The sequence below is a fragment of the Myotis nattereri genome, assembly GCF_964212035.1.
Source record: "Myotis nattereri genome assembly, chromosome: X".
Lineage (NCBI taxonomy): Eukaryota > Metazoa > Chordata > Mammalia > Chiroptera > Vespertilionidae > Myotis > Myotis nattereri.
In genome coordinates this window covers 17,808,420-17,818,850 of record NC_138078.1, presented here as the reverse complement: position 1 = coordinate 17,818,850, position 10,431 = coordinate 17,808,420, and the positions used below count along the sequence as shown (strand labels likewise).

The following is a 10,431-nucleotide window of genomic DNA, read 5'->3' as shown; positions in this document are numbered from 1 at the left end:
ATTTATTCTATACTAAATGCTTTAATAAACTAAGCATATGGAAGTATAAAACAATTAATTTTACAAAAGAAAAAAATGGAAAAGAGGAAGGAAAATCAGAGTTGGTGATAATTTTTTTCTATTTTATTTTTCCAACAAATTTTCTGTGGGATTCTACCCCATGTCCATCCAAGATTCTATCATGATGTCATATATTTTTTCATGACAAAAATTATTCCTCATATTTTACTAGTTGTGGAGTAAATAGTGGAGCGGGCCATGGAACATTTCCTGCCTGTGGTACCAGTGCCAACCCTGGTTTCCCATCTGTCTTGTGCTCTTTCTACCTCTTCTCTCAAAGCTTTTTCGTATTGTGATGGTAAGGCACCTGTTATGCTATTGTTGAACTTGGCCCAAAATTCCAGGATTTCCATCTTGGTTGTTTCTGTGTAAGCTTTGGGGCCCTAGAGGAACTCGTAGCATGGAGGATCAGTGTTGGGCACCTGGCGGTACTCCAGGTACTCTAGCTTCACTAGATCTTTGGTGATAAGTTTCCTAGGTTCCCCATACATGTAGTGTTTCCTCCCAGAGAACACTTACATGGCATTCAGGAAGTCCCAGGTCTCTTCCTCACTGGCACAATTGCCATTCATGAAGACCACACCCAGAACATTCATCAGGAGACCAGTCTTGGGTAACCCCCTGCCAGGATGCACCCTCCCCTTATTGGGGAGTTTCAGTTTGCTGACAAGTGCACAAGGAGGTTTGTTGAGTCCATTTCCTTCATGTCGACCAGAAAGAGATCCTCAATGCTGTCAGAGGCTTTCTTGAGGATCCCTGCAAGTTATTGGCGTTACTTTTGGTCAACAATCGTTACATTGTCTCCCAACAGAATGGCCTGCTTCACTCTATACTTGTACAAGATAAAGTTCTTCAAGATAGTCACCTCCATAATTAGAGAGTCACAGCATGTGTTCTCTAGAGATAGGACCTCAAAGGAACATGAATGTATTTCATATTGGCTGTCCTCAGATATTGTGTGAAATGCACCTGAAGAGTAATAGAGGTTTTTGGAGCTCCCCAAGATGCCTGGGAAGTACCAGTTAGAACAGCAGCTGATGAGTTCTGGGGATTATGTTCCAAACCAGAAGTTGAGAATGTGGGGGGCATTTTTTTCTATTGTGGCAGCTGCCTCCAATATCCTGAGGCTCTGGGCTTACTCTTGGGAATCTTGTTGATTCTGACTGTTGCAGTGCTTACTCTTGTGCCTCTAGGCATGATGACTATGGTCAGAGAAAATGGTCAGGATGGTACTTGAAAGACAGGTAATGAGAGTTCCTGGAGGATGAAGGTCAAGAATGTATGTGCAGCTTTGGCATAGGAGTAACACCTTGATTGTAAGGAAGTCTGCATTTGCACCTCCCCTCAAGGGCACCACTCTAAAAACCTTCATCTTGTGCTTTGGGAAAACTTTATGCTGCATCCTGCCAGTCCTACCTGAGGCATACTGAGGTGACTGTAGGGGCAGGCAGTCTTTGAGTTTGAGGAGTCTTTCACATTGAAGAACATCATTCAACTGGTGGCATGCCATGGGACCAAAAAGAATGCAGTGAATTGAGCCCTCAACTCATCAACCCAGTGCAGGTATTCCCAGGGTTAAATGTGGTTTCCTGTCCTGGTCCCTTTGGGGTCCTCAGTCATCACTAAAAGTCCTCATTTGGCTTCATATCTGGCCTTGTGTCCCCACCCCTTTAGTTGAATAGTGGTTACATCTTCAAACTAAGTTCTTTATCCACAAAATGATTCTGGTAGTCATTCATGCAGGAGGGTGGACATTCATTTGTGATTAATATAAACTACCTAGCACAACATTAGGTGAATTTGGTGCTTTTAATGCATGGCAGTTATTAGTAATACTAGTGGCCCAATGCATGACATTCATGACCATTAAAAGGGAATTAATTAGAGGAAATATTTTAATATTGCTATTTGCCCTTTCTCTATAATAGAAATGTCAGAGATGAAAGAAAATTAGTAAAATGTATATGAAAAACTTCCTCCTGTCAGAGTCTGGGGCGCACCGCAGGACCCAGAGTCAGGTCCCTGCCCAGCCACAAGTGCCTCCAAATCATGCGAGACCCAAACCCCGCCGGCCCCACCCGCATTGAGCAAGAACCAGACCGGGCCAGCCCCAACCCTGTCAAGCCCAACCTGGTGGGGGGCGCAGCCTCAGGTCCCCCCTCAAGCCCCGCCAAGTGGGGTTGCAGCCTCAGGGCCCCTGCAAGCCCCACCAGGCTGGTGGCTCAGCCTCAGGTCCCCTGGCACACTGTCAGGTCCTCCAGCCTGGTGCTGTGGTGGGGATGTGGCCTCAGTTCCCCTGGCCTGGGGCACAAGTGCAGCCTCAGGTCCCCCTTCCCAATACCAGGATGGGGGGCACAGCCTGAAGTCCTCCGTCAAACCCTGCCAAGTCGGTGGCATGGCCTGAGGACCTCTATCAAGGTCTGATGGGCGGGAGGTGCTGCCTGAGTTCCCCCATCAAGCAGCATAGAGTGGGGGGGCTAGGACTGAGGTCCCTTGTCAAGCTCTTTAGGTCATAGGGTGCGGTCTGAGGTCCCCATCCAGCCCCAGGGTGGGGGGTATGGCCTGAGGTCCTCAGTCAAGCCTGGCTGGGCGGTCGGCATGGCCTGATGTCCCCCGGCTGGGGCCAGGGTGTGGGGTGGGCAAGGCCTGAGGTCCTCTGGCCTGGTGCTGGGGTGAGGGGTGTACTTTGAGGTCCCCCATCAAGGCCCACCAGCCTAGGGGAACAGCCTGAGGCCCCCTGGCCAAGCACTGGTGTGTGTGTGGGGGGGAAGCCTGAGGTCCACTGGCCTGGCCTGGGGTGGGAGGCACACTCTGAGGTTCCCCATTAAGCCCCGCCAGACAGGTGGCGAGACCTCAGGTCCCATGCCTTGCCCCAGCACCAAGCAGCCTCAGGTCCCTGCTGATCGCTGGTTAAGGCTCATTACAGGAACCACGCCTCTGCTGTGTGTGCAGCCATCTTGTGACAAGCTTGACAGCATGATGGTTAATTTGCATGTTACCTCTTTATTATATAGGACTAGAGGCCCGGTGCACAAAAATTTGTGCACTTGGGGGGGAGGGGAAGTCCCTCAGCCTAGCCTGTGCCCTCTCGCAGTCTGGGACCCCTCAGGGGATGACCACCTGCTGGCTTAGGCCCGCTCCCCAGGGGATTGGGCCTAAGATGGCGATCAGACATCCCTCTGGCAGCCTGGAAGCCCTTGGGGGATGTCCACTTGCCAGCGGGGAGGAGGCCTAAACTGCAGTCGGACAGCCTTAGTGCTGCTGAGGAGGTGGGAGAGGCTCCCACCACCACCGCTGTACTGGCAGCCATCAGCCTGGCTTGTGGCTGAGCAGAGCTCCTCCCATGTGAGAGCGCCCTGACCACCAGACGGCAGCTCCTGCATTGAGCGTCTGCCCCCTGGTGGTCAGTGTGTGTCATAGTGACCAGTCATTCCCAGTCCTTCTGCTGTTAGGGTCAGTTTGCATATTACCCTTTTACTATATAGGATAGAGGCCTGGTGCACGGGTGGGGGCCGGCTGGTTTGCCCTGAAGGGTGTCCCAGATCAGGGTGGGGGTCCCCACTGGGGTGCCTGGCCAACCTGGATGAGGGGATGGTGGATGTTTGCAGCTGGTCGCACCCCCTTCAGGGTGGGGGTCCCCACTGGGGTGCCTGACCAGTCTGGGTGAGGGGCTGAGGGCCATTTATAGGCTGGGGGGTGACTGAAGCTTCCAACATCCCCTTTTTTCTCTCTCTTTTTTTTAAATTCTGGGATTTATTTACCTTCTATGGCTGTCACTGGAACTGAGAGCTGGCTTTAACTCTGAGGCTCGGCACCAGCTCTGAGGCCTCGGCTGCTGAAAGCAGGTATCTGGGTTTGTTTGGGTTCTATAATCGAAACACTGTTGCAACTCCAGCTCTGAGGCCCGGCTGTCTGAAAGCAGGTTTCTTGGATTGTTTAGCTTCTATAATTGCAACATTGTTTCTTAGAGTGCAGCTCAGAGGTTGGCAGCGGCAGGCAGGGAACCTTGGCTTCCTCCTTCACTGGAGCAAGCAAGCCTCCTGTTTGCTTCAGCTGCCTGGCTGCCGGCCGCCATCTTGGTTGGCAGTTAATTTGCATATCGCCCTGATTAGCCAATGGGAAGGGTAGTGAAGTTATGGTTAATGACCATGTTTGTTTATTATTAGATAGGATGATTTTGACACCAGATAATAACCACCTTTCCTCATTCAATTAAATTTCCATGTTCTATTAATGAACATGCAACTTAATATAAGATAGAAAACCATATCAGCCAAAATGTTTCTGAGCAAGTAGAAATAAATAGAAATTCCTGAATAGAGCATTTGTTTTACAATAAGAGTGTGGGTTGTCTTCTCTAACAAGATGCACTCACAATTTACTAGTCTGAAGGAACAACAACTTCTCTCCCAGGTGCCTTTTCATCCAAGCCACCCTTAAGTTTTTTCATTTCACCACCACCACAAATAGAGCCCGCCCTTACATTTTGCCAAGTTACACACAAATATTCTAATTAAAGTGCCATTTTCATGGAATGAGATCTGGCTCTTCTAGTCATGAAAAGAAAGACTTTCCAGTGGCTCCTTGGTACCTCACTTAAAGGGAGTACTACTTTTATTTCTCAGAAACATTCTGAATATTCTGTCCCCAAAACACCTAGTTCATACTGTGGAGCAAGCGGACTGGACCCCTTCTAGTCTGGCCCCATGTGGATATTTCTCTCAGGTTTTCCCACATCCAAAATAACCCTTAAGATCTGTTTTCCATTCCAGGCTTAACCACTCAACTCTAAGACCTATCACCTATAGGTATGGTCCATACCCCCCACTTCCTCAGCTTCATCCAGTTCATCAAGCAACCCGACTGAAATTTCCTGTCCCCGACACCCTGAGGGACTAGAGATTTCCAAGGCCCAACACTGCCTTGCTCACATGATGGGCAATAAATTGCTTTCTTCCACACCTCTTCTGTTAGTCGTCATTTACCTATTTCTTACATTGTATGACACTATTTTCCTTATGTGTTCAATGCTGATGCTAGACTCTAAATTTTATGGGCAGTGTCTATTAGGCTTCCTTTTCTTACCATCTCTAGTGCTATTAGATATTTCCAAAGAGCATATGGTCTATTAATGCTGGAGGGGAAAAGAAAAGAGATGAGCAAGAATTCAAATTTATTCAAATTTATTTTCTTAAAAATTTTAAAGGAGATTAGCAAATCCAGGTATATGCTATTTAATTTTATAAGAAAAGAGCAAGGAGAATGAAGCAAACAAAGAATTAATCAGCCTTTACTTTTGTTTCTCCATTTTGTTATCCCAAATATTTTAAATGCCCAGGAAAAATCCTATTATTGTGCCTTGAACTCTAGGAAAAAGAACATATTGAAGGATTTTTCAATCGGTTTGTAATAAACAACCTTAATATTAAACATCAACTTTAATAAATGTGGCATCCATTACATTAATAAACATAGATTCTGAAGCGAATAAACCTTTTCATAGAAGGAACAACTTTTGAAAATACATAAAACCCTAAAAATTAGTCATCTACAAAAGAAAAAGAAACTCAAGAACATAAACGTTTTGTTCCCTCCATAGCCCACTACTCTACTCTTCATAAGGTTGAACTGCTCTCCTCAAACTCAAGGTGAAAAGGCTGTCTCAGATCTCACTAGTTGTGGGAGCAGGTGCAGCACTTGGACTTGGAACAACGCCTGTGCTTGGAAAAAGAGCCAACCATGGCTGCGGCTCTCAACCATGCTTTATCTTCCTCATCTCTCAAGGCCTCCTCATACAGTTTTGGGAAGGCAGTGGGGAGCTTATTGTAGATCCTGGCCAGCACGTCCAGCACTTTCATCTTGCCAATATCAGCATGGGCTCTTGGGCCCCACAGGAACAGGTTGCGTGAAGGATTACTGTCGGGAACAAGGCGGCACTCGATGTAATGTTGCTCAACCAGATCCTTGGTGATGAATTCCCTGGGCTCTCCGAAGATGAGATGCTTCTTCCCAGGGTGGACCCCGTACACTTTGAGGTACTTCCAGATCTCCTCTTCAGTGGCGAGGTTGCCATTCATGAAGATCACGCCCAGGAGCACCATCAGGAACCCGGTCTTGGGCACGACCTCATCACTGCTCAGGTCTCCCTCAACCCGGAGGCCCTGCTTGTTGAAAAAGGCATAGGTGTGGTTGCTGGGGTTGACGTCCTTGAAGTCAAGGCCAAAGACCAGATCCATGCGCTCAAAGACTCTCCTGAGGATCTCAGGGAAGTGCTCCTTGTTCTTCCTTTTGACAATCCTCAGCAGTGCATTCTGAATGATGGGCTCCTTCTTACTCAGCTTCTCCAACACGAACTGCACCACCTTGCTAACCACCCTGCTTAGTGGATCTCTGCGAGCCCGCAGAGCAGAAGGTACTGCCTGGGAGGCACGGGCACTTTCCTGACCTTGGCGCTTGGCACTGGAATCAGATAATGGGCATAAGACACCTGCCTCAAGAGAGCTAGTGGCTGTGGCTCCCTGGGGCTCCTGGGATGGGTCAGGTGCAGGGGAGCTTGGGGGAGAATCATCATTGGGAGGAGAGGAGACCGTCACTTCAATCTCCTCTGCTGTGGCCTCAGCACCCTTGAGACTCTGAGTGTTGTCACCCAGGCCCTGTTGGCGTTTCTCTCGTCGGTGCTTGCTCTTCTTTCCCCGAGGCATGACAACACTGGTCAGGGGCAGCGTGCACTTGTGTGGCAGGAGAGGAGGTGATGCTGGCACCTGGAGGAGGAGAGTGAGATGGTGTGTGCTCCCTCAGTAGGGACATTGCACCTGGGATTTAAAACAGGCCAGGTCTGCAGGGTCTGAGGGCAGTACTCCAGAGGTCCACATCCCTGACTCTCCCTGAGCCTTCCACTCACCTGGACATCCTCCCTCTGCCAGCCCCTCCCACCACGGCCCATCCCCCTGACTCTCCCTGAGTCTTCTCATCACCTGGACATCTTCCCTCTGCCAGCCCCTCCCACCACGGCCCCCACCCCCTCCCACTCCCTGAGCCTTCCAATCACCTGCACATCCTCCCTCTGCCAGCCCCTCCCACCAATCCCTCCCCTTACTGTCCCTGAGTCTTCCCATCACTTGGACATCCTCCCTCTGCCAGCCCCTCCCACCACGGCCCATCCCCCTGACTCTCCCTGAGTCTTCTCATCACCTGGACATCTTCCCTCTGCCAGCCCCTCCCACCACGGCCCCCACCCCCTCCCACTCCCTGAGCCTTCCAATCACCTGCACATCCTCCCTCTGCCAGCCCCTCCCACCAATCCCTCCCCTTACTGTCCCTGAGTCTTCCCATCACCTGCACATCCACCCTCTCCCAGCCCCCCCCCACCACCACCACTTCCCGACCCCCTGACTGTCCCTGAGATTTCACATCACCTGCACATCCTCCCTCTGCCAGCCCCTCCCACCAAGGTCCCCACCCCCCACTCTCCCTGAGTCTTCCCAGGACCTGAACATCCTCCCTCTGCCAGCCCTTCCCACCACGGCCCCTCCCCCTGACTCTCCCTGAGTCTTTTCATCACCTGCACATCCTCCCTCTGCCAGCCCCTCCCACCAATCCCTCCCCTTACTGTCCCTGAGTCTTCCCATCACCTGGACATCCTCCCTCTGCCAGCCCCTCCCACCAATCCCTCCCCTTACTGTCCCTGAGTCTTCCCATCACCTGCACATCCACCCTCTCCCAGCCCCCCCCCACCACCACCACTTCCCGACCCCCTGACTGTCCCTGAGATTTCACATCACCTGCACATCCTCCCTCTGCCAGCCCCTCCCACCAAGGTCCCCACCCCCCACTCTCCCTGAGTCTTCCCAGGACCTGAACATCCTCCCTCTGCCAGCCCTTCCCACCACGGCCCCTCCCCCTGACTCTCCCTGAGTCTTTTCATCACCTGCACATCCTCCCTCTGCCAGCCCCTCCCACCAATCCCTCCCCTTACTGTCCCTGAGTCTTCCCATCACCTGGACATCCTCCCTCTGCCAGCCCCTCCCACCACGGCCCATCCCCCTGACTCTCCCTGAGTCTTCTCATCACCTGGACATCTTCCCTCTGCCAGCCCCTCCCACCACGGCCCCCACCCCCTCCCACTCCCTGAGCCTTCCAATCACCTGCACATCCTCCCTCTGCCAGCCCCTCCCACCAATCCCTCCCCTTACTGTCCCTGAGTCTTCCCATCACCTGGACATCCACCCTCTCCCAGCCCCCCCCCCACCACCACCACCACTTCCCGACCCCCTGACTGTCCCTGAGATTTCACATCACCTGCACATCCTCCCTCTGCCAGCCCCTCCCACCAAGGTCCCCACCCCCCACTCTCCCTGAGTCTTCCCAGGACCTGAACATCCTCCCTCTGCCAGCCCTTCCCACCACGGCCCCTCCCCCTGACTCTCCCTGAGTCTTTTCATCACCTGGACATCTTCCCTCTGCCAGCCCCTCCCACCAAGCCCTCCCCTTACTGTCCCTGAGTCTTCCCATCACCTGCACATCCACCCTCTCCCAGCCCCCCCCCCACCACCACCACTTCCCGACCCCCTGACTGTCCCTGAGATTTCACATCACCTGCACATCCTCCCTCTGCCAGCCCCTCCCACCAAGGTCCCCACCCCCCACTCTCCCTGAGTCTTCCCAGGACCTGAACATCCTCCCTCTGCCAGCCCTTCCCACCACGGCCCCTCCCCCTGACTCTCCCTGAGTCTTTTCATCACCTGGACATCTTCCCTCTGCCAGCCCCTCCCACCAAGCCCTCCCCTTACTGTCCCTGAGTCTTCCCATCACCTGCACATCCACCCTCTGCCAGCCCCTCCCACCAGGCACCCACCACCTGACTGTCCCTGAGTCTTCCCATCACCTGGACATCCTCCTTTTGCCAGCCCCTCCCACCACAACCCCACCCCCTGACTCTCCCTGAGTCTTCCCATCACCTAGACATCCTCCCTCTGCCAGCCCCTCCCACCAGGGCCCCCACCCCATACTCTCCCTGAGTCTTCCCATCACCTGCACATCCTCCCTCTGCCAGGCCCTTCCACCAAGGCCCGCACCCCCTGACTGTCCCTGAGTCTTCCCAGGGCCTGCACATCCTCCCCCTGCTGACCTGCTGATGGCCTCCTGTCCAAGGCCTCTCTGGGGTCTCCAGGGCCGAGAGCAGGGGCGGAGGGCAGGCTCGGGGGTCCCTCTTTTCAGAGAAAAGGGCCTGGGGTTGCTGGGGAAGTGCCCCACCCCCCCCCCCCGGTGCGCACTCCGACCTCCTCGCACCTTGATTGGGACAGGACCTGGGCTGCTCCCTCCGCTCAGCCTGGGCAGCAGCCGTTAGACGGGCCTCGTCCCTCAGAGCTTGGGCTTCGCAGCAGTGAGGCCGGAACTTCCGGTCACGTGGGTTGGCACCGGAAGTGGCAGTGTTCTGCAGACCCACGTGGGCCTTGCGGGCCGGGGCAGGTGTGAGGCCTGCCCTCTCTGCCTTGCTTCATTACCTGTCCATGGAGCCAGGCTCTCAGTTCCCTCCTGACCCAGTAGGAAGGCTCAGGGCCCTGCGCTCAGCAGCCATGCCTTGGACTCCCAAGGCTGACATGGGTGGGTGCTCCCCTCAGTCCTCTCTTGATGCCTCCTCTTGACTCCGTGTCAGTGCGAGGATCCCTCCTCTGCTCACCTGGGGCCAGCCCCTCACATCCATGACCTCGGCTCCCTGGGACTCCTGATCTGTGTGCAGGTACCTCTCCTCCAGCCACTCCTGCTTGAGGCCTCCCAGACAAGGCTGCAGGGGTGCGAATCCAGTGGGTTCCTGGGCCCTGGGGTACACAGCCTTCTGCCTTCCTGAACTGAAAGCCCTGCTTTCCTGTCCAAGTTCCTCCAGCACCCAGTGGGAACTGGGGTGCTCCTTAGCCTGACAGCTCAGCCTGGGACCTCTGCCTGACATCACTGTCATTGTCCAAATTTCCTAAAACGAATGACGTGCCATTGCTGTGCTCCTTGCTATTCTACTTTAATCTGTGCTGATGGTCTATTAAGATGACCGTTCTTATCCACTAACAACATTTCAGGTGGTTATAGCATAGCCTCTGGACTCATACTGCCATGACCATCCCAAACGTTGGTCCTCAGAGTACCCCACGGTGCTGGCATGTGGGCTCTGGGGTGCTGCCCCAAGGTCCTTCTGTGAAGCAGTAGAAAGGCTTCCTCCAAGGGTATCCTGGAAGAATCAAGGGTTGAACCTTAAAACCTTCCTCCAATCGATCCTCTCAATCTGCCTTTATTGCTCCCTACAGACCAGTCTCAACCTCAAGCCTGTCTCCCCACCTGCATGCACACAAGTTCTAGTTCAACACTGAGCTGGGGTTCCCA

General features: G+C 53.2%; 1 protein-coding gene and 1 pseudogene across 2 annotated transcripts; both read right to left on the bottom strand.

The window, feature by feature from the left end:
• Positions 1–218: 218 nt before the first annotated feature.
• Positions 219–1,570, bottom strand: LOC308511515 (melanoma-associated antigen B5-like; annotated as a pseudogene). Its single transcript has 2 exons — positions 1,477–1,570; positions 219–1,167 (listed from the first exon to the last, which is right to left on the bottom strand). The product of its transcript is annotated as a melanoma-associated antigen B5-like (transcript).
• A 4,162-nt stretch (positions 1,571–5,732) lies between these two features.
• Positions 5,733–6,761, bottom strand: LOC308511514 (melanoma-associated antigen B1-like; the record flags this gene model as incomplete). The annotated part of the gene is made up of 1 exon (XM_081081543.1): positions 5,733–6,761. One exon carries the CDS (start codon positions 6,759–6,761, stop codon positions 5,733–5,735), a length of 1,029 nt encoding a protein of 342 aa, XP_080937669.1.
• Positions 6,762–10,431: the final 3,670 nt, after the last annotated feature.